The sequence below is a fragment of the Triturus cristatus genome, chromosome 11 (genome assembly GCF_964204655.1).
Source record: "Triturus cristatus chromosome 11, aTriCri1.1, whole genome shotgun sequence".
Taxonomy (NCBI): Eukaryota; Metazoa; Chordata; class Amphibia; order Caudata; family Salamandridae; genus Triturus; species Triturus cristatus.
The window spans coordinates 315,738,068-315,762,832 of NC_140594.1; the positions used below are offsets into that span (position 1 = coordinate 315,738,068).

Below are 24,765 nucleotides of genomic sequence, written 5' to 3' on the forward strand. Positions count from 1 at the left end.
GAATGTATAAAGTGGGTCTGATCTTCCCCCACTTCATCCCCATGTCCACACACCCTATTGCCACCAAATGGGCACATGTGAATGTTAAAATCTCCGCCCCACAAAATATCAAAAGGCACATCACTGCACCCATATAGCCTTTCCACCTCCGCTTCAAGTTCATCAACCATATCTGTTTTTGAGTGGTTAAAGGCATTGTTGTAATGGTTTATAACTAAAACATTTCGCCCATTCCTATTTTGTAACCACAACAACTGAGAGTGTAGACCGACGGTCCGGTGGATTTTTACTCGAACCGGTAGCCTCACAGAAAGCAATATCACCATTCCACCGCTGGCTCTCCCCATGTTGGATGGCTGGGCATGGCAATTATAGGCAACATACCCGTCAAGATAGACATCTTCGGCCGCCCAAGTCTCCTGGAGACACAGGATATCAAATTGGGTTATAAATTCTAACCATCCTAGACATTCTATCTTGTTATTCCATCCAGCGATATTCCAGCTCGCCATCTTATATCCCCGTTCTATTAAACTAACAGCCTCCATGGATGGTGGGGATAAGGTGTAGACATGGGTTGCTTCCCCTGGCACGGGATCTACAGATAGTAAGGTCAGGCTTGTACTTCCATTGGCCGGGGTAAAAGCATCGGAGTTACAGTGAAGCTGGGCAGAATTACATGTACTACCCCCAGAACTACATGTAGCATTGTATCCATTGGGTGTGTTAATATCTGTTGAACCTTTTTCCCCCGTACCCCCACCCGTGTCTCCCCCTGTGTCACCACGGAATTCCTTCTCCCCCTTCCCTGTGGCTCGATGGCATCAATCGCAGTCTTCCAGGCCACTAAACACCTCAAACCTGTTGGTGGTATCTAGGGGTGTAAAAGGTTTGAGATGATCCATTCTCCTATGTGTTAGGTAGTTATACCTTGGGCCTATAGTATTCCACCCATACAAATCTACAGCTAATGGCGGTTGCCTGTCGCTAAATATAGGGCCATTATTGTAGACAGGTGGACGATATGGGTTTGGGAGCATTTGCCTCTATAACGATGGGGGGGGAGCTCGCTGTGATTGATGATTTGGTGGGAACACCACTGAGCGAGGATAAAAATATGTTAGGGGACGGGGGGTAATAGGTTTACTATCGTGGTCTGACGGCCAATTAAGTATAAAATGGACGGCATTCTGATCTCTAAAATTAATGACCACTATGTCTCCCTCAATATCTTTGGATCTTCCTCCCAGCCAAGGAAGGCGGCGGACATGTATAATTTCTCCATTGATATTATTTGCAATAGGTCTATATAGACTTAACCAGTGTGATATTTTATTTTTCAACTGGGTAAAGCTCTCCCGTTTGTCCTTCTCCAGCTCTGGTACCCCCGTAAGGACTACTACAAGGGGTACAGCTTCTGGTGGAAGTTCTGGAAGGGGACCCTTGTTATAATTTTCTCGAGCCGGTCGCTCGTTTCCTCTCTCTCTATTTATATTCCCTGGGGCTTGACCAGAATTATTCCGCTGTCCATTAGACGTTACAGCCTGTACTAATGTGGGTTTACTGTTAGGTCCAGCAGGATTACTCCCTGATGTACTTCCACTCATATTAATTGAGGGTTGAGGCTGAATGGTAGTCTGATCAGGGGTAGGTATCGTTATTGTAGCGGATGTTCCTGATGACGAGGGTACCATTGGGACTTGTATAGAGGGGTTAAACGACACTTTATTAGTTACAATCTTTTTCTCCAATTCGTGTTCTATCTTCCCAAGTCTATCTTCTAGTTTTCTAAGTCTTTCTATGATAGCCAGGGAATAGGTCCTCATTATAGACTCTATGCTATCAATCAGGGCCCTGTCTGAAGATTCCTGTAACGTCACCACCGTTGGGGGGCTATCGGCGATGGAGATAACAGGGTCAGTAAAGGGAGTTACACATGGATGCGTAGGTGATATAGCTTTCCTTCCTTCGTCTATTACTTTAACCAGTCCTCCTCTAGTACTATCAACCTTTTTAGTACCAAAGTCTGCATGATTGGATTTCCTCTTTGGAAGGTTATTTTTACGCCGTTTAGCCGGAGGGGGGCCATGGATTTTAACTTGCGTGACTTTTTTTACCCTACTGTTGACTTCTTTTGTTTGTTTAGGGATAGGGGTAATTTGTGCTTTAGTTATGACAATAGATTTAGTAGTACTGGGAGTGATGACTGTGGTTAACGGATTACTAGTAGTGCCTAAGGATTCAGATTCACTCGTAGATGTTCCTTCTCTAAATATAAGAGGGATACTGTCCTGCGAGGTGGTGCAAATGTCCCCCATAGAGCTCATTAACGCAGGTGACACCGGAAATGGTCTATTCTTTAAACTTTCAATCGACCGCCGTCGTTCAGCCCGAAGTTCTTCAAGGGTAGGGGGAGTTGGGGAATCCAAAACGGTTTTCTTAAAGTACTTATCTAATTTCCCATCTACCAAACCCACCGACTTCTCAGGGCCAGGTAACTCCAGGGTTAAAATTTCAGTAGTCATAATGGTTATATTATGAACCCCCCAAACACTTACACAATAGTCCTATGATGATCTGTATTCGGGCAGGGATTCTGGCCCAGTCCAGTCTCTGCGGGTCTATGAGGGTCTTAGAGGGTCCGCCCTTAGTCCGGGCTTTGTCCCGGGTGATGTCCCGCACACGCGTCCCGCTGACGCGTAGTGACCTCAGGTCTTATGCTGATTGTAGATAGAGGGGGCGGAGTCACGGGAAGAGGCGGCAGGTGTGCTCGATGCAACACGCACAGCCTGCTGGACCTCGCAGTCCCGTCCTCCTCCACCGCACTCCCCAGTCTTTTTACGAAGTCCACAGGGGCTCCCAGCATACAGGTCCAACGAGGCCAGTGCCCAGCGGGGCTCCACACGACAACAGGCAAAGGGCTGGAACAGGGCAAGGACTCCTCAGCGAGCGGCTCCCGCGAAGCGGGGGCCGCGAGCGGTTTTCACCGGTCAGCAGGGGGCGGAGTCACGGGAAGAGGCGGCAGGTGTGCTCGATGCAACACGCACAGCCTGCTGGACCTCGCAGTCCCGTCCTCCTCCACCGCACTCCCCAGTCTTTTTACGAAGTCCACAGGGGCTCCCAGCATACAGGTCCAACGAGGCCAGTGCCCAGCGGGGCTCCACACGACAACAGGCAAAGGGCTGGAACAGGGCAAGGACTCCTCAGCGAGCGGCACCCGCGAAGCGGGGGCCGCGAGCGGTTTTCACCGGTCAGCAGGGGGCGGAGTCACGGGAAGAGGCGGCAGGTGTGCTCGATGCAACACGCACAGCCTGCTGGACCTCGCAGTCCCGTCCTCCTCCACCGCACTCCCCAGTCTTTTTACGAAGTCCACAGGGGCTCCCAGCATACAGGTCCAACGAGGCCAGTGCCCAGCGGGGCTCCACACGACAACAGGCAAAGGGCTGGAACAGGGCAAGGACTCCTCAGCGAGCGGCTGAAAGTCGTTTGCATTCCCTGTGATTAATGTTTAGTTTATGTTGTGAGGATCAGTGATGGCTGTTTTCCTCTTTTTTTTCAACTTCAGTTATAAAATGTATTAGTTTTTTTCATTAATTTTATTGATATGATTTTGATTCACCTCAATAAATAATCACTCAGGAGAATTGAAGGTGCAATCCATGGACATCCCTGAACACCATCTTCCGAGAAGCGCAGAAAATGCACACCACAAGGAATTGCATAGAGACCTGATTAAAATATCTGCGGTGTCCACATAGGAGTGTTGAAGGTGCAAATCGAATAAATCTACAGGCTCTGTAATAAAGGGTCTGTAAGATTTACCCAGAAGCAGTGAGAGCAACCGAAAGAGATCCATTACCAGTCCATGTAAAGCTTCTGTGGATCCCACCTGAAGCCCCCAAGGTACACCCAGCCTGTGAGGGTGAAATTTTGCAGATGAGCATGAGATGGCCTGAAATCTATGGACCTGTGAAAGGAATGAAGGTAAATTTTAGAGACGAGAGCGAGGGGCAGGAAAGAGTTTTGAAGAAGAATTTAGAGAGACACCAGCAGAAGTTCTGGCCCAAAGCCCTACCTTGCTGTAAAAGGCTCAGACAGGGAAGACGTCTTAGGAAGCCACACTTGCTCTCTATCTACTGCCTGGACTCCTTTCCGTGCAGCCTCTTTTCATGGTGTTTGCAGATTGTGTTGGTAGTCACATAATATTTCACACAGCCAGTGTCAGATGACATCATGCGCTCAAACCCTCACACACACATCACTGGGGACTGTCCTATTGCAATCATAGATGTGCTGCTGTCTATTGTTGCACTTAAAGACTTTCTGTCTCTGGAAGAAAATCCTCTCACGATTTGCATTTTTTAATGAGATTTGCTGCTTTGCAGGTTTTTGCTTCTGTTCGGCTGCACTGTTCGGTATCAGCCCAGCAGAGCTCATGCTGTTGCCTCACTTTTTCAAGTAGGCTTCTCCTTAATTAACTGGTTACTTTAAAGGTCAGTACTCGTCAACAACTGGGTGCCACACAGCGGTCTGAATACATAAATGAGTTTAGAAAAAATGTGACTATAAGTATCGGTAGTTTGTTTTGTTTTTGTCGCAGCATACTTTACATTTGATTCATCTAAAGGCTCGAGCCAACTACTATGTTTGCTCTTTAAAAAAAAAAGCTTAGTATTACGGGACGGGAGATTATTCTTCTAGGGGGCTTTTAAACTAGCAATAAACTGCAGGACGTACGATAACGGTCACTGCAAATTCTGCCTGACGCCGACCAGAGACCAGGCACCTCCAGTCGCGTGAGGACACAACCAGTTACCTGACATGTGCCAAGACCACCGCGTGCGGCGTACCAGTCCGTCATATGCCATGAGTAAAAGTTGCCCGAAGAAAGTGTTTGCTGTGTATGTACACTGAACGCTACGAATGCTTGTCTGTGCTTGCCCCTGTCCTGGGTGTTCACTCGCCTCGGTGTCGGACTATAGGTCTGTGTTGTTTCCTGTTACTTTCTGATCAGTAGACTCTCTGCAGTCCCTGGACAGATCAGACGCAGCGCCATCATGTCCTGCATCATAAGTTATGTCCCCGACCTTGCCAGCGCAGCTGACGTGATGTCCGAGAATAAAGTAGTGAGTAACGCGTGCCCGGTGCCAGGGTTGGTATCACGTGACAGAAGTACCTGTGCGCGCGCCTTTTGGGCGTTCGAGTCCCAGCGGTGACGGGACTCGTTGTTGCAGGTTTTGTGATGGATTTCTATACTGAAAGGAACGAAATGGCCTCACTAAGCACAGTTGGGTGGCAACACGCAGCCACGAGTTGCAGAGGCCCCGTCCATCCCCGGGCCTGGGTATCCTTGCGCCTGCTGCACATTGAAAGCTTTGCCCCTCGCTATTCTTTTAATGGACCACTTTCCCGGCCCCTCCTGAATCTGCTCTACATCATTGGCACCACTCTGCGCTATTCAGGGACGAAGCTTCTGGGATGAATCTTGCTAAGTGACGAGTGGCCTCCAAGCGCCAAATTAAATAAGAGGTGTACTTTGGAACGGGCGGTGCGTCTCGGGCCACAAGAAAATATTTCCACACGAGCAGTTTCCAGCGCTTATTTAGCCGATTATCAACCCTCCCCTAAACTGCTTTAAAACTCTCCCAGTCCAGTTTTTGGGCTTTGTTTTCTTGGCGAGTTCTCTACCGTGTCTGAGGCGCTGCCCAGAGAGACGCAAAATGGCGACGGGCCAGGGCCTAATGGCTTCCCCCTCCTGGTGCCACACATCAGACTGCAGGTGCCGCGCCGGTTCAGCGCTGGGTATCAGATTGTGAGGCGGAGACTCTGCGCTGCCAAATCCCAGTCCCCGCTCCACCGGGGGAGCAGCTTGCTAAAATAATTATCCCCCAATCCCCACGAAAATGAAAGAAAAGTAAAAACTCTTACACAGGCGCAGAGGGCAATAAGTCAGCAAGGGAAACGATGGTTTCATTGATTTGTTGCCAGAGATTTAACACGCACACTGAATATTTGTTCTGTTTTTTTCTGGTCAGTATCATATTTTAAAGACCATTGTCTGATTGTCCAGGTTACACTCTGGTTGTACCATCTGTGGCAATCGTATAGAGCTTCTTTGGGGATTTTGGGAACCCAAACTGATCCTTTTTTTTGGATCACTAAATTTTGCTAATGCGAGGAGTGTTTTGCTCACATCCTTATCATATTTCTTTTCAAGGCACGTACTTGCGTGCAAATTCTTGCGAGGTACCAGGGCAATCCTGGTTTCACTTTCAGGAAATATGCGCATCTGGTTTCAGCACCACCTAGCGTTTTCTGGGATAATGTACCTTGGAGCGAAGCTCAACAACTAAGCGAGTGCGCTTGCATCATAAAAACATTGCACACCCCGGATCTCAGTGGGAGGTGGTCATTTCCTCCTATGGAGTGATTACTGTGTGTGGAAAGGAGCCTCACAGGAAATGGTCAGGGCGGTGTAACTATAGAACATTCATCTCCCATCACTTGGAGCCCAGACATCGAACATGCCGCTTTAAACTTTGGAGTGATTCAGGGTTACAGATGCTGGGCTGATGTCCTCTTTACATCCATAGCCAAATATCGTCTTTGATCATCTCCTACTCAGTAATAGATGCTGCTACAATAAACTCTTCTGACTTCCTGGGTCTTGATGGCACGTTTGGTTATGTATATAAGTTGGGCCCTCTTAAGATAACTGGCACCATTGACAGGTGAAAGCATAGAGATGCTTTACATCCTTGATAAAGTGAGTTTGGTGTAACCAGTGTGGAGACTGCTTGACATTGATGTAATTTGCCAATGAGTAAGTGAATGTGTTGTCCATGCCTTACAATGGTAAGCAGGTGAGGCTAATGTAAGTGCCTTGTACCATGATGGGCTTGGTGTTGATCCTCTACAACAGTGACATGAAGGAGTATTGACATGGTACAGCTTCTCTTGCCTATGTTATCGCAAGCATGTGTTCAGTATCGATATTGCCAGACGTGGACAAAAAGGTGATTTGCGTAGCCCCTCAGTCACATATGATCCTGGTGTAGATGTTCTACCAAAGACAGCAATATGCTTCTATCAGGCAGGGGTTAAAAATGATCATGCCCTTCACATGTGTTGGATGCGTGCGTTGCATCATTAAATAAACTGTATCATGTACAATGCCTTCCCTTTGTGTTTGTTTGCACATCCTTGAAGCATTTGTTACACTTTCTTCTCTTTAGGGTAAGAGTGTATGACATCCGGACCAACAATTCCCTGTGCTCTCTTTACGCCCACCAGCTGGGCGTCACTGCAGCCCGCATGGATGACTGGAAGATAGTCAGCGGAGGAGAGGAAGGACTGGTTTGCGTCTGGGATCAACGAATGGGCACCAAACTGTGGGAGACACATGCCAGGTACAGTCTGCCTGAAAAAAAGAGTATTTGTAATTCTTTATTCACATATTTATCCATCGATCCTACCTTTCTTGACCTTGTTCTTTATTCTGGCCTAGCAATTTTCCTTTATCTCTTTTATATTGCTCATTTGCGAGTTGTGAGGACGCAAGTTAAAGTTCCCATATCAAATGTCTTTAGCTGTGTTTATGAGCAACAGCTACTGCACCTTTCTTCCCCTTGCCACCCCTGCTACTGCTCTTTCTACCCATTATCTTAGGTCATAAATTCATTGGCAAGAATTGAAATTAAACAAGTCTGTCATGCCCCATTTACTTTCTTTGATTTTCATTTCCTGCCCTTCATCTAGACCAGCCGAAATAAGTAGTAGGTTATTGGGGTGCTAAAAGTGAGACATTTGGGGTCTACCATGATGTCATTAATGGTAAAAGGCTCTGATTAAAGTTTGGTGGTGATGGTACTCTATCGCTACAGAGTACCCTCTCTGCCAGACTGAAGTTCCGACCGCCTCATTTCGAGTATCACCTCTGACAGAGTAAAGAACATCGGAGGTTTGGTCACCTGACCACCCTCCCGATTTAGAGTGGGCGGTCAAATGACCAGTGGTCACTGTCAGTAACTGCCAGTTAAAGCTGCAAAATGACCCACACAACATTATAGAAACACCCGAGGTGTTGGTCATTTTTGTTTTTTTTATTTAAAAGAAAAAAATGAAATCTGGCTTTGGAATTTTCAATTTGAAAATGTAAGAACAGGTTACGTTTGGCGGACTGTAGTGTCATGTTGACTGAGCCATCTTTCAAACATTTAAAAGAACGGCACGAACCGCTCTGATGGCGGTTCCTGACAGTGTAAGGGATGTCTGCTGGGCCGGCCGCCATCTCTAAAATTGGAGTATGAGTACTTAGGATGGGTAATCAGGGCGGTGAAATAAAATACTCCGTCACACTGATGGAGTATATACCATCCTCTGCAGTGTAAATCGGTTCCAAAGGGTGGATATCATGAGTAAACTTCCAATACCCCTAGCTTTATGGGTGGTCATTGCCTTGGCCTTAGCACTAAATCATGCACACTCCTCACCCTTTCAGTTTCATTATTTTTCTGAAATTTGCGTGTCAGGTCATCATAGCATGTTTCTGAAATATAAGCAAGCCCCCTGGATGGCTTCTATGGGGAATTTATCATGGCTATTGTAACCCGTGCAGACCCTGTTCTGCTACTCTGTTGCTCCTGGATAGTGACTGTCGGCTATTTTGTGCTGGCTGCCTGAACATTCTGAGATCTGCTGGGCACTGATATACTAGATACCAAAGGGGTGGATGTTACTTGAGCTGAGCATTAGGTCAAAGCTTCATTGATTTGTGAGTTACATCATTTGTTTCTCCTGTTGTGTAAACGCATTGCCTTGGGGGGGCTGCACACAGGGTCGGATTCGGATCACAATTCGGCCTGGGAACTCCCAAAAAAGTGGCCCACATTCCTGGATCGCGCCCGTTCACAAAACAGCATTTGGCTAGTCTCATCGGGCTCATTTTTAGAGAAATTTTGATACATTATGTATTTTAAAGCTCATAGAGCCAGAAACATTGTTGGAAACTAGAAGCACTACATTTTGGCTGGGCGGGCGAAGTGAAATAAAGTAGCCCAAAGGCCACAACTCCTGATATGGTTATGATTGCTACCTGGTCATTTTTTTAGGTCTCGCCTGACCCAGCACATGCACTGGTCTGGCGAGACTTTTTGAGACGGCTCCAAAAAGTGCTACCAGGCCAGCCTAGAGCTACAGTGCGTGTATGCGGGCGTGCACGCCGCGCTTGACTGCGATTACTTTCACTTTCTCAGCCTCCTTGCTGTTTGATCGCGTTTACTTTCAAAGCCGCTTGGCATAACCAATAGGTCTCGCTTTTGGGACCTTATAAGTATTTAGTTATGCAACTGTTGCATGGCTAAACACTTATAAGGTCCCAAAGGCGAGACCTATTGGCTATGTCAATGCTTGTTTAACCAGCATTACCAGTATTTTAATGCCCTTTCCAGTACGAAAATGAAGAAAAACACCTAAAGCTGGTATCTTCTCCCGTGATCGATATGTACTTTAAAGTTTGAACTGTATAAACACAAGGTGAAATCAGTTTAAAATGTGGTCTAAAGCTTCTTTAAAGATCTGTGACTGATAGTTAAAACTAAACAAAGGAAGAAAAGCCATGTTAAGAAGGAATATAGACTTTTTATTATTAAATAAAGAATCCTCTCTCATTATTAAGTTCCATCCTTTGCATATTCTTAAAAAATGAGCAAACAGAAGGTTATTTTTTTTATTGTAGTTTTATATAGCGTAAACTTGGCCAAAGGGCGCAATTATATGAGCATCAGTTACATTGCAGAGGATTAAATTCATTTTTATTTTAGGCCTTGCGCAATTAAGTCATTTGCCCAGAATCACAGGATGTTGAGGTGAAGCTGAGACTGGAACCTAGTTCCATATATCCACATTCGGCAGCTCTTACCCTAACATTACATTATCTAAATTTCCCGCTCTGGGAATAGTGCTTCACAGCAAGGTTTATGCAAACATACACCCCCCCCTCCCCTCCCCTCCCCCACCACCACCAAGGCCTGAAAGACACTGTAGCCAAGGTGCTGACAACAGGCCCTCAGCAAGGCCATTCACTTACTTACTCACCCCAGCCCAGCCAACTGTAGCCCCAGGACAATTGCCTGGCAGGGGAGGGGTGAAGAAAAGCACAGAGCTGCTGCTGCCTCAGGGGAGCCGAAGTGATAATGGCCCACAGCAGGGGAGTGGGACATTGCATCTGGCCGTCTGCGCTGGCCCCACGGGAGGCCTAGTTAAAGTCTGCAGCTGACAGAACAATATTGGCCTAGCGCCGCTGCTGAAAGCAACCCCCCCCAGAGCCTCCTTGCTCATGATGCTGCCTCTCCCCCCTTACAGTGGCCTGGTGGGGAAGACAATAAGGCTCCGTGGGCCGGTTGACAGAAACTGGCCCACCCTTAGGCACCGGCCAATGCCCGACTGCCCGCCTTCCCAATCCGATGCTGGCTGCACATCCGGTTGCGGCATCGAGCCCTCACTGCCGCAAGCCGTGCATGCCTGTGAATTGCCCCTCTGCCGCTCACGAGTAGCCTCTTAAAAGTATTCACTATGGTTACGTGTCTCCGGTGCATGCAGTGGCTCCCTCCTCGATGGGCACTGCACAGCAGCTGCCAGTACTAGATGCACAGCGCTGCTCTTATGCCGCTCCTGGGTGGATTCTGCAGAGCCCCGCAGAATCAGACACAACAAGGAAGTAATGTAAAGTGCTTGTGTTCCCGAGGTTACATGTCTAGGCGCAGCAGCCTCAGACGGGGATAAGTGCACCACTGTGGTCACTCAGGCACCTTCCCTCAGGCCACAGCACAATGTAACACTTCTAACCAAGCAGATCCCATGATGTAGCTGGCTACCATCCGCTAATGCAGAGTGGCACTTCAAAGGGGGCACGAACGAAGCGCTATGTAAATACAATTACAGTACAATACTGTCACCCGAGTAGATGAGCGAGTGTGGAGAGGTTGCAGAGGGCGGTAGCTGATGCGTGTATAATGGCTTTCTTTCTTCAAAGAGGACTTAACTGTGCTCATTTTGTATTTCCTCTAGGCAGGACCTCGAGGAGCTATTATTCCAGAGATCTCCCCCACTAGTCCTGTTGGGTACCCCAGTGACGAGTCACAGTGTGTCCTGTTTATCCCAGCTGTGACTTTAAGGGGAATGCCCAATAATGACAGTATTGGAATCCGCACATTTCCCTTTTTTTTTTTAACCATGTACCTTATATTTTATTTATTTTTACATGTTTTCAAAGTGCTCCCATCAACAGCAGGTCAGTGGAGGTCAGCCCAGAGCGCAAGGCCGCTGGTAACGGAGGATACAGCTGGCACCGCAGCGAACATTTGCAAAATGGAGAGGAATTAGGAGAAATGTTGGTATAAAGGGAGAGAGAGCAACGGGGGAGGGTTGACCTAACGATCGGTGGAATCCATACTGGGTCAGTGTATCCAGGATTTTCCTGGGGACAGCTGATGATAGAACATAAATTGACGAAGCCTCGATAGAGGATCGATAGAAAGATACAGCTAGAAGTAATTTATTTCATTGTAATTGCAGTAATATAGTGCTTGCCACCCCTGACGAGGCGTTACATTTGATGGTGAGGTGTAACTCCGTTCATCGTAAATGTATTTTACTGTACTGTAGTTTACTCAAGATGTGTCAAATAACGCATAGGTTACATTATTTGAGACAGGTATAATTAATATTTTTGTTTTTGCCTAAGCGTTTTGCGCAAATAATACGCATTCTATTCTATTGCAGCTTGGCCGCTTCCCTAACTTTAAAATCCGCTAGATGGCGCTGCAGGCTTTCATCTATCACAGTTATTGTACCAGCTGCCAGGATCGGTTTGCAAGCGAGTTTCTTAATTAAGCCGCTAGAGTTTTAGGACAAACTCGACCATCACATTGTGCCTCTCATGATCAAACTGAGCCACACAGACATAAAAAGCATTTGCAATGCAATAGGTCTCGCATTTGTTAAAGTTAGAGCTGATGGCGTTGAAAATGGCAATTTTTATTTATTTATTGTTTGCAGTGGGGTAATTATATTTGCATAGGGTTATTGCCATCAGTATAAAAAAGCTAACTTAAAAAACATTGCCATTTTTAATGTGAACAGCTCTAACTTTGTCAAATGCGAGATCTATTCTTGAGCTGCCTCCATAATTTCTTTAAGTTGAGTAAAAGCAACCTTGTTTTAAATAAGCAGATAAAACATTTCCCTGCTTGCTGGCACGCAGGCCACAGACTTTGTCAAGGCTAAGAGCTATAGGGGAGCAGTGTGTAAAAAATAAGGGGGACTAACTTTTTTCTCATAAGGCCTTATTTTGATTCATTTGTGCATAGGTTACTGCTGGTTTTCCTTTTGCTTTTAAAAAGAGTGAGAGGTGACAAGATGGAGGGAGAGGATGGATTACAGAAAGTGCAAAGAAGACGGCGGAGCAGGAAAAAAACACACGAGGAGACAGCACTTCAGCTGGGGTTGCCACAAAGTGCAAAATTTATTACCACTCCCAAAGCTAATTACAAGATTACGCAGAATCGCGCTCAGATGAGGTGGGAAACAATTGTCTAAACAGATTGCAAAGGCATTAACGTTATCACACAAGCGCACAAAACAGTCTTGTTTTTACATAAGTAGAGTTGGAAGTCGGGTAATGGAGAGAGTGACAAATGTTTATGCCTGTACATATTAAAAATTGTATTGCGGTACCACGTATGCCCGAGAGCTCGAAGCAGAATATTGTGTCACATGTGTGAGACAAAACGATAAAATGGAGAAAGATAGATTCCTTTACCTGCTTTGGAGCTCAAATTCAATTCACTCATTTAAAATGTGCTTCTTGGCTGATCCACAAAGCGGCACCCTTTTGATTTTTCTTAGAGAAATCCTATTTTTAGCCGCAATGAAAGGAAGAGTGGCAAAGAGTAGGAGTGAAAAAGATGGGCAGACATAGTAGGCGATAGGGGCAGAGAGCAGTGGAGAGCTAGGACAGCAAGAGAGAAAAGACACAGCGCCTCTCATGAGTGATGTGTGCGGAGACCACTGCCGCCATAACGGAAAAAAGATGAAAGTGAAAGCGCAGAGAGCGCACAGAAAATGAAAACGAGAAATCCAATTTATAGCTGCAATTAAAGGACAGTGAGTAGAAGAGGCGCAGAGGGCTAGGAGGAAAAAAAGGGCAGAGAGCAGCAGCGAACAAGATGGACAGACATGATTGATGTGTGCGGAGACCACTGCCGCCATAATGGAAACAAACTTGCAGTAATACTTCGAACAATACAAAGTGGACAGGCACTCTGCATGTCCCACGTTAGAGCCTGTTGGTGGAAGTATGGAAAGCGGTGCTTCTAAGCAGAGTGCCACTGCCAGGGATCCTGTGCACAAAAATGTCTACGTACTCACAGTTCTGGAGCCAGCAACAGTAGGTAATGGCAGTGGGGTGCGCACAGCCCACTCCAAAACATCCAACACCGAGTCTGGCAGCAAGCAGCACGGAGACGTGCAACAGATACTGCTGCTCCTCCCTTGCCAAAGCTGGCATCCTACGAGTGTGTGGTTCCTGTACGTGCGCACAATATCCAGTCCGGGGGGCGAGCCAGAAGGGAGACAGGGCGGTCACCCACAAGCCTCTCTTTCAATAGAAAGCGTGGCTTTAGCATAAACTGATGCGCGTGAATAGAAAGCATAGGCAAAGCTTCTAGCCCACTTCTGAAGTCGACTTGCCAACAATAGATCTCGCCAGAGCGAGCAGCGCATGCGCTGTGACGCTAGGCGAGACCTAAAAATGTTGTTAAGAGTATCAAAACACAAATGTACATTCTACGGTAGCTTTAACAAGTCTTCATGTTGGAATGTGTCATATATGCATGCATGATGTAGTATTTCAATAGTGTAAACCAAACGAAAAGACTGCAAAGCTCTGTACAGGTTCGAAGGCAGTGAGAGCTACAGTGCTACAGCGACTGAGTAAAGCTAGGTGCGGTGGGTTCGGAGGGGCAAGATGGTCTATATACTGCGTTGTGTTTATTTGTGAATGCAGTTGGCAATGTGCAACACTTCCGTTCCGATTGTTGGATGTTTGTGGAGATGCATTTCCTTCAGTGATTGAAGTGCATTAAAAACAAGCATTGGCAAATCCAATAGGTCTCACCTATGGGAGGTGTACTGGCTTTGTCAATGTTTTTTTCAGGCACGGTGTACAGCATCATATCTGCTGTGCAGCATGGCTGAAAGCTAGAAAAAAAGGTGCTATGACAGCAGCTAGAGCTGCAGCTGGCTGCGTCATAGCGATTTTTGCTTTATTGCTAGCAGGAGGGAGAGCAGGGTGGTAGGTAAACAGATGAAAGAGTCGTAGGCAACAATGAGGGCAGAGGGTGTGAGGAAAAAAGTGTTAAGACGCAGTCAGTGAAGACAGCGGCATCGCGTTTTTGTTGTTATGGCCGGTGGGGGTCAACATGGACAACAGGGAGAAGGGGGAGTCAGAACAACACAGACAACGGAAGGAGGAAGGGAGGGTGGGGGCAAGCCAACACGAACATGAATGGAGGGGAGTGAGTGAGTTCAAGGCCAAGCCAGCATAGTCAACCAACAGCGGGCGAGTTTGGAAGCTTAGTACTAAAAAAGTGCATTAAACGATAATAGGATAGTGGGGTGGCATGGCCAAGATGGCGGAGAGTGCAGACGCGCTGTAAACAGCTCCGTATTAGGCACTCTAAAATCCTGACAAATATGTTTCACAGCCTGCCATACATGGCGACAATCGCTGTACGACACCACTGGTCGTTGTAGCGACCCTAGCAAATCGGGACTACTGGCACCGGAGCTGAGTGGGCGAGGCTGTCGGAGTGGCGACCTTGTGCAGCGGAGATTGACTGGGCGTAGCCCGGCCTCGCGTAGCCTGCAGCCGAGGAGTGGAACCGTGCTCGTCCATGGCTGGGAGAGACTGCTTGTAACAGAATCTTCGGCCTCTACGCGCCTCCTGTGAGGGAGCCGAGACACCCTTTCGACTAAGCCCGGACGAGGGGCACTACAGCAGGAGGGGAGAGCTGCCCACGCTGGAGAAATTCAGGATTCACGAGGGCCCGAGTAACTGTGAGCCGGGGCTTGGACACCTTGCAGCCTGCTGCGATTCGACCTGCGGCTGCCTGCGGTGAGTGCTCGGAACCGCTGAATCCATCCATCACCCTGCTGAGGTACACGAGGCAAGGCCAGTGTCGGGGCTTCAATCGCGGTGGGTGCGGTGAGCGCCCAAGGCCCATAATCATAATACTTACAAGAGAGTGAGGGATAGAAATGTGATTGCCTTCCTTGCGCGTTTTGTGAGCGCACCAGGCCAGATTTTAATTCACTGCTACGTAGCTGGAAGCGGACTGACCAGGGTCCTTAAGAGAAGCCTGGGCATAGCTCAACCAGCTCAGTCCACTGCATAATTGTTGCCTGTCTTGGGGACGCACCGGGGGGAGAGGGGACCGGAGTCAGGCCCCCATAGAAGAGTATAAGGGAACGCGCAAGATTCCCCCCCCCACCCCGTCAACATATGAGCACTTCAAAGGCCACTAAGGGCCCGCAATTCCCAACGTGTGGCTCGGCATGCGCGGAAACACGTCAGGGGGGTTGGTCAGGTGCCGGCAGACCCTGGTGCGGCCTCAACAGCTTGCAGGAGCTGGCCTGTTGGCCCTCCATATAAATCGACTCGGAGGGCTGTGCTTTGTTTGGGGGGATGTGCAGCTTTAGTCTTCAGAACTAGTCAGAGGCGCGATTGCCGATTACCGAACCGCAACAACAGCCCTTCTTCACAGCGACAGTGCCCAAGAGTCTTGCAGAACCCTAGAGTCATTTAGAGTCCACGTATAAAAAACGGATGCACACTTAATATCATGTAAAAGATGCACAACTTCACTTCTGAATGACTCTTCCCGAGCCTCCTGCCTACACCATACTCTTATCCACTGCCCATAGGGGCCTACTGCTGCACGACCAGACAGGACATATATGACCTGCCAACTGTATCGACCTCACAGGAGTGTCCCATCAAGATCAGTACACCCTGGAGCGCTCCGTTTTCTCCCAACACTGCAGGATGCCCTCACTCTTCCAAATAAAAGCTGCAAGGATACTGCCTGACCTGCACACATTTCATTAAAGATTGACAGTCCTAGAGCTTTAGGGGGGCCACTATCGCCAGCGATACCAACCGACCACTTGATGCCCAGTATACAGCTGCGCAATGGGAAAACTAAGAACAGAAAGGGGCAGTCACAGCTGACTGACTCAGTTCCCCTGGCATCTGGCACAGTGGTCACCATGCAAGCAGGGTCCCTGAAACCCGTGGACCACGTTGACCACTCGCATTGATTTGACGAGTTAATGGAGGCGATATCAGATATCAAGTCCACATTAGGTCCAAACACAAAGAAAAGGACAGTGGACCAAATGGGCAACCAATCAGGCACCAATCCAATACAGTCACCAGTACAAATTATTCAGATACAGAAGTAGATTCTTGTGTGCAAGATCTCCAAAAGTGCTCATTGTCCAAGAGCACTCCCCTGTTACCAGGGGTAACCAAAATGAAAACAAAATTAGAGATGCACCACTTTGCAACGATATTTAAGAAAAGTCCTTTGAATAATAATTCACTTAGGATCCACACAGTCGTTGTACACTGGTCACGTTTTTCTTTTCCTTTATTTAGTTCTTTAAAACACAGACAGCCAACACGTTTCATCCTAAAAACCAGGACTTCTTCAGGGCTGTAGATTAAAACATATAAAAGCTACTTTAACAATACAATACAAACATTAGTTCAAATGTATTCAGCATTTGAAACAACATAAAATCATGAACAATATTCAACAGAAGTCACATATCTTACTTTACAGGAGAAGGAAAAAACACACGTTCTGTGACTGCAGTAGGCCCTGACATTTCGTAAGACATACAACAGCTTGTTAATAGACTTTTCCGGATTTTGAGTGTTATAGTAACACCGTCAACAAACATTGATACATTGAATCATTAGATAACAACACATCAAAAAAGACCAAATAATCTCGAATATGTCACTTTTAAAACATGATAAAACATGCAAGTACAAAGGCCCCATGTGACATATAACCCTCAAGGTGCCCAAAGGGCAAAGAACTGTAATAAGTGGATATAAGAAAAAATCTACCATGTAGGAAAATAGACGGCGGGTTTGGCGTAATGACGTTGTCCAAACTTTTTCAGATTTTTATATTGCGGCTGGGATGGTATTCGGACCATTGCGTTCCGCTAACAAATTTGTTGAACTAAATGGAAAGTAGGAAGTGGAGCAGGAAAGAGAAAAGAGAAGAGAGAAAAAAAAAAGGGAGGGGGGAGGTGTCAATCAGAAATCTAGGAGCATAGGTAGCAATGTCGCATAAACAAAACACCACTGCCTAATTGCACAGATTATCGCGTGAAGTTTATATATGGACATACCTTATCTATCTGCGCCGGTGCGTAGTCCAATCACAGCAATTGCAAAAATGGTTAGATGTTCTTCCGTTTTATTAAGATCGCTTGTTGATATTGTAATATAGCCAGGCGTACGGCTCGCGCGGTATGATAGCCACAATTCAATCCAAATGCAAATATTGTTCCCTAGGGCATGTCCCAAAATAGATTTGTTCTGTGCGGAAATGGGATTTCTATGGGAGGACCACAAGAAACTAAAGCACAGAGTAGAGGAATCGGAGTTGGTGTTGGCAACTCTGCGGCCCACCGTGTCAACAGCTACAGACCAGATCAGGTCTCTCTGAAATGAGTTTGAATACTTGGAGAGCCGGGCGGAGTATCGGGAGGGAAGATCCCGCAAAAATAACGTTTGCATAGTAGGTCTGCCGCAGCGGATGGAAGGCCAAAGTATGGAGCTATATCTTGAGACCTGATAGTCACCCCGCAGACTGCTGAAGAGCTTGGGTGACCTCCCGTCGAGAAGCCCAAAGACCCCAAACAACAGGGCACGCACACATCACCACCGCAGGATTCAAGCTGCTTGCCTGTGCACAGCAACCATAGGAACTCGTCATGGTAGAAAAAACTGTTATGGCGGCCATTATGCAGCCGATAACGAAGAACAGCCGTGCCCGCACGCAGGATAAGTGGCTGATATTGCACCTCTCTGTGTTTTTCCCCCCTCCTCTCTCTGCTCATTTAATACTCTCTCTCTACAAAATATCCTTACGTATATATTTCCTTCCCTACCCTGCTTTTTAATTATGTTTTCTTATTCACAGTTTTGTTTAATTGCATTTCAGTGCAGATAGCCTATTGCCCATTGGCAAGTCGGCCTGGGGTGGGGAGTTTGGCATTACAAATGTTTATTGCAGTCTGTCTGTTCCGTTATATCATACAATATGCACAAAGTGCACACTATAGCGGAAACAAAAATCATGGGTTTGAAGGAGGAGTGACGCTCTGGCCTACACGGGTTGCAGTTCGGAGGCAGGTACAGGTTTTTTTTTCTCTCACTCTAAGCCTCCATAACAAAAGATGACTGGTAATAATTATCTGTTAGTAACCTGGAATGTAAGGGATTTAGCCGGTTGTGTTAAAGGCCACAAGATTTGCCAATATTTACGCAGCCATAAGATCACAATTGCACTAATCCAGGAAACAAACCTCACCACGCACACCCTCGCATCACTGCGCAAGCATTGGTGAGGCAAGGTGATAGGCACCACATACTCAGGCTATGCTAGAAGCACCCTAATATGGATAGCCCCAGGAACCCCTCTACAAATATTATACATCCGTGTAGACCCAGACGGTCGCTATGCGATCCTGAAGGGACTTCTAGACAGCTCTCCACTGACATTAGTATCACTATACAAGCTCAAAACTCAAGGCAATCCTCTTTCTTACAAACAATAAAGCCATCACTACTCAGAGACCGAAAGGCACTAATATATTGGGGGGGAACCATAATTACGTACACGATCTGGACTTAGATCGCTTACACTCACCAGTCCCGGTGGCGCAATCCATTACCCTAGCACAGCACATGAAGGACTGGGCCAGCAATATGTAAGTCAGCGAAGCCTGGCGGAGCAAACATCCCACAACACAAACCTATTCACACTATTCCAAGATTCATGATATGCACACAAGCATAGATGCCATACTGCTCCGAGACAGCCATATCTAGGGTCTCACATGCAGAGTATTTAGCCCGCACGATATCATATCATAATCCGCTACAGTTGCAATTGTCATGGGAAGCGCAAAAAAACTAGCTTTCCGACCTGGCGCCTCGCATTAGAGGCACTTAAAAACGCAACACTTTGTGCATTCATAACACAATCTATTGATTCATATTCCCTAACAAACACATGCTCTGCCTCACATGCCAGCATCGAATGGGATGCATTTATGACTGTTCTCCGTGGGCAGGTGATTAAGGCAGTGTACGGGTCTCGTTTGGCGCTTACATTGTGAACGACTGTCCCCCCTCAGACCCTTGTATTATACCCACATTGGCCAAGGCTCGCCTAGCGTACAAGCAATACTTAGCCCGGCAACACACGGAAGGAGACAAAGCTGGTAGGATGCTGGTATGGTTGTTAAAAACCGATGCCTCGCAGCCCCCCATCATGGCAATACACACCCCTGATGGACATCTGCAAAATATGCAGGAAAGGATCAGTGACTCTTTTTATGAATACCATGCCTCTCTCTATAAAGCTCCCACATAGTAGATCCCTCATCCACCCAACAGTTCTTGTCCCAAGTAAATCTTTCGCAGAGAACGCAAGACCAATTCAAATTGCTTGTGGCCCTCAATTGAGATCTCTGAAACCATCAAACAATTAGCTACAGGCAAGACCCCAGGGGTAGATGGATTGCCTTCGGAATTCTGCTCACCTTATTCTGAGCAGCTTAGTCCGAGATAATGCACAGTATATGGGGTTGCATTTGAACGAGGGGAACTCCTACCCTCCCTGAGAGAAGCAATACTGGTGGTACTGCCAAAGCTAGGCAGGCACCCACTCCAAATGAGCTTACTGCTCACTATCCCTACTGAACTCTGATTATAAAATCTTGGGCAAGATACTAGCCAACAGGTTAACGGATGTAGTAAAAATACTGATACATGACGACCAGAATGGATTATTCCCAGGGAGAAATACCAGCTTGAATTTAAGCCGGGTTTTCAAATTATTAGAGTGGGCCCGAACGGAAACAGACCTGCCATGGATAGCGTCCCTAGATGTCAAAAAAGCATTCGACACCTTGAGCTGGCAATATCTACTAGCTGTGTTGGCACGTTTTGGCATGGGTCCTAATTTTTTAAGATGGATGAGAATATTATATGCAAAGCCTCATACCAGAGTCAAGACGGGCTGCATCATTTCTCCCTCTTTTGTCATAGAATTCGGAACAAGACGGGGATGCCCCCTATCGCCCATTCTTTTTGTCTTGGCCATGGAGCCCCTGGCGTGCAGGCTACGCTGCATTGTTCTAGACTGGGGCATACGAGCGTATTGGCAGTGGCACATTGTCTCTCTCTATGCAGACAATGTGTTAATCTATTTTAGAGGCCACAGTACAGTTCTGCAAGAGTTAATGGGGCTGCTGAATGAACACGCCAGAATATCGGGCCTACGAGGCAATTGGCCCAAATCAGTGGTATTCCCAGTGTAACCCCTGTCCACAGAACAAAGACGCAACCTACCTATTGCTCCGCTCACATGGGCTTAGGACACCTTTAAATATCTGGGGGTCCAAATTTATCACTCACAAGTAGACATGATAGAAAGTAACCCGGGAAAGGCAATCACTAGAGCCTCAGATGCTCTCCCATTCTGGACGAGTCTGCCTTTATCTCCCATGGGGTGTGTCGCTATTTCTAAGATGCTATTACTCCCTCGACATTTGTATCTTTCTCTGCCCTCCCATACAAGCTACCACATAGGCTCTTCAAAGGCTTAGAGTCACTTCTGGTGTCCCTGATTTGAGGTGGCTCCAGACCCAGAGTGGTGCTTCAGAAATGATACCTCCCTATCCAAAGGGGGATTGGGGGCATCGGATTGTGAGCACTAGTATGCAGCTCTTCTAATTACAATGGCCCATGAGGTGGCTTGCACATAGTAATCTAGCTGAGTTAGACCCCTGGGTGGTAGCCCTGCTACAGCCATCCATGCTGGAATGACTGTCAGGCTCCAAAACATTGCTGCAGAAAACACAGGTCAACATCCTAATGTCAGCAGCTAGACGCAGCTGGTTAAAATATGTCTTACCGAGCAGCCGGTCCACACCATATGCTCCTGATCTTCCTCTCGAAGTGCTCCCTGGGCTTTACACTTGTCACAAGCGCCCTGAACTTGAAACATGGCGAGTGGTTGGACTAGATATTTGGGGGGACCTATTTGTAAACTCAAATTTATGCGACTTTGCGAAGCTGGTGGACGACTACGGTGTACCGCCAGGGACTTTCCTACTATACGTAACATTGACACAGCAATTTTCCCAGATGTGGGGTAATACATGCACGGAACACACTATATCTAAGGCATTGCGAACTCTATTAACAAATGGACATGGCAAAAATGCGATCACAGTGATTTACAATTACCTTAAGCCCGATTCAGCACTTTTGTTATCACCACTATGGAATATTGGGACTTGGCACTGTCGTCTAATGTCACTGATAAGAAGTGGGCACAATGCATAAGTCATCCCAAGACCATATCCATGAACGCCAGGCTGAAATACACGCAATTTAATTACCTCCATCACGCGTATCTCACACCGCACAGATTGGCACACATTTATCCTACCTCCAATGACATTTGGCCTAGGTGTTCAGCCACAGACGTCACCTTCCCCCACATGGTTTGGAAATGCCCCCGGCTCCAGACATTTTGGAACAATGTGGCCGGGATGTTGACAGACACAGTGGGTGCCCTAATAGTAGGCCAGGGCCAACATTTTGTGCTAGGAATAACGAAGCGCAATGCCCAATGTAAGAACCTTAATAGGCTTGTGGACCTGGCATTAGCAAAAGGCAGACTGGCCATAGCTTGGAAATCGCCAGCGGGCCCCACTACACACACATGGCTCCTAGACCTTCGCAGGGCACTTGTGGCAGAACACGAGTCCCAACTGACTAATGAACTACGGCAGCCTCCATCGACTAATCCCGTGCAATGGCGAGAATATTTTACTACCATAGGAGCAAAACTGAGTGCAATAAACCCAACTGCAACTTAAAATATACCATTACCTCATACCCCTTCAACACCATGTTGCAATCGTAAAGCATAGGATGGGATTACCTACCAACTGCAAACACAACACCAGGATAGGGGTCGGCAGAGTCACATGCATACTTGCATGAAGGGCAGGGTCTCCCCCTCTACCGCCCCTTAGTATATACTCGGACACATATGCTTGGTCACTCATGGCTAGTACAAACGACGGATACACGGCAGACACAAACGGACTTCTTTGGACAGACACTGTTGTTAATGTTATTGTTGTAATGAACAAAATAAGGATCTATGGTATAAAATGTTACTGTTGGCTATAGAATATTATCTTTGTTACTTAGAGGCACCCCACCAAAGCTGCTTTTGTAACCACTTGTGTAACACTGTGCATATTATCAGTGCTTTAGTTTCTTTGTATAATTTCCAGAAAATTAATAAAGAATATCCCCCAAAAATAAAATGATTGTAAAGATATTAGACTGCAAAAATGTTTGGTATTAAAATACACTATGCTTTTTATCTGGCACCTATGGCATACACCAGTGTTGGTTTGGAGAGACATTCCCTTCTGAATCCTTTTCTGCAGTTCCAGCCTCAGGGTGTGTATGTTAGAGTCGACCTTGAAATATATCTCCTGCAACTTGGTCTCTAAAGAGGGAATAGATCTGGAATACATTTTTATAATAGCAACTTGAAAGCATTTATTTATCTATAAAATATAAACAAAGGCACTAAATTGTAATGGGAATTCTGGTACTGGTGGTTTATGGGGGCACTAGTACCAATAGTGATTGTGATGGGGTTGAGTACTTAATAGTGGCTGAGGGCGCTGGTGCTGATGGTGGCTGGAGGTAGGGCAACTCATTTTGACTCGGGGCACTGGAATGGATGGTGACTGGAGAAACTTGTGGTGATGATGACTGAGAGCACTGGAACTGATGGTGAACAGGGGAAGCAGTACAGATAATAGCTGTTAACCATTGTACTGATAGTGACTCCAGCCAGTGCTATTGATGTTGACTTGGGGTCACTGACACCAATGGTGACTGGGAAACTGCAACTGATTGTCACTGGAAGTGACAGTGACTAGAGGCAGTGCTAATGATGGTGATTAGAAGACACTGAGAATGGCGTTAACTAGGGGAACTGGAACAGATGTGACTGGGGCACTAGTAGTGATGGTGAGTGGCAGCACTAGAACTGGTGGTGAAGACTAGTGGGAGTGGCGCTGATGGTGACTCAGGACATTGGTACTGATAATGAGTGTGACTGGTACTGGTATTGATCATGACAGAGGACCCTGAGAATGCTGGTAGATGGAAGCACTGGTATTGTTGGCGGTGGGGCACTTCCACTGAGTTCACTAGTACTGATATTGATGGTGATGGTGACTGTGGTACTGGTGATGGTGACCTAGGGCACCTGCACTGACAATTATTTGGGACTGTGGTGCTGATGGTTTTTTGGGGCACAGATTCTGATGGTGACAAGGTCCAGAAGCAGTGGTACAGATAATGAATAGCACTTGTACCAGTAATGATTTGTGGCACAGTCACTCATGACGACTGGGGATTCTGGCTGATGGTGATGGAGGTGCTGTTTCTGATTGTAGCTGATGGCAGTGGTACTGAAGATTGGCGGAGGTACTGATACTGTTTATGACACTGTATGTTCTCTGGCATGGATTACAGTGAGAATGTTTGGAGACAGTGGAGCCGATGGTGACCGGTGGCAGTGATACGCAAGATGACTAGACGTACTGCTATTGAAGGTGACACTGTTGCTGATGTTGGCTGTCGGTTCTGGCACTCATGGTATCTGGGACAGTGATAATGATTGGGAACAGTGGTTCTGATGGTGACTGGTAGCTGGTACTCAAGTTCAGTGGGAATTAAGGTACTGATAGTGATGCTCTTAGTGACTTTAACTTGGACCAATGGTAGTGTTTGTGACACGTGAGTGATGGTGACTGGAGCACTAATGTTTTTTGATGTGTCTCTCAATTGAGGGCTTTATTGGCCTGATAACATGAAAATCTAGTCTGATTTGGGTTATACCGCTGTCAGTTTTGGTGCTTGACTTTGCTTTTCCTCTTCTGACCAACTAGTGCTGTCGAAGTACATAGACCTTCTTATTGAGTATGTCTGAGGCCTGCTCTGTGATCAACTTGATGATGATGTCATCCACCTTGGTCTGCTATATAAACAATACTGCAGAGGACATCACGTCTCCCTTCCTCCTAAAAATTAATTTTAAAAACTCAAGTCTATTTTCCTTCTCTTAGCCTCTACTACAGCATTTTCATGGTTATTTGGAGCTCTGTGCAAAAGGAAACATTGTGTGCTAGTTTGATTACCGCACATTTTCTTGCAAGCATATTTTGAAAGTTTAGTGCAAAAACAACTTTCTTGATAGTTTTACCACATCAGTAGCATGGTTATAACACCTGGTGTTACCGCCGGAAAACAGTGGCAATTACACAGAGAAAAAACTGCAGAAATTA

The 24,765-nt window shown here is 46.7% G+C and overlaps 1 protein-coding gene across 1 annotated transcript in view; it reads left to right on the forward strand.

Moving 5' to 3' along the window:
- Positions 1 to 24,765, forward strand: part of FBXW8 (F-box and WD repeat domain containing 8) — a 698,699-nt gene that overhangs the window by 628,637 nt on the left and 45,297 nt on the right. The window contains exon 9 of the mRNA XM_085633260.1: positions 7,236 to 7,409. Within this exon, the coding sequence (XP_085489386.1) occupies positions 7,236 to 7,409 (174 nt within the window). The remainder of the gene's footprint in view (positions 1 to 7,235; positions 7,410 to 24,765) is intronic.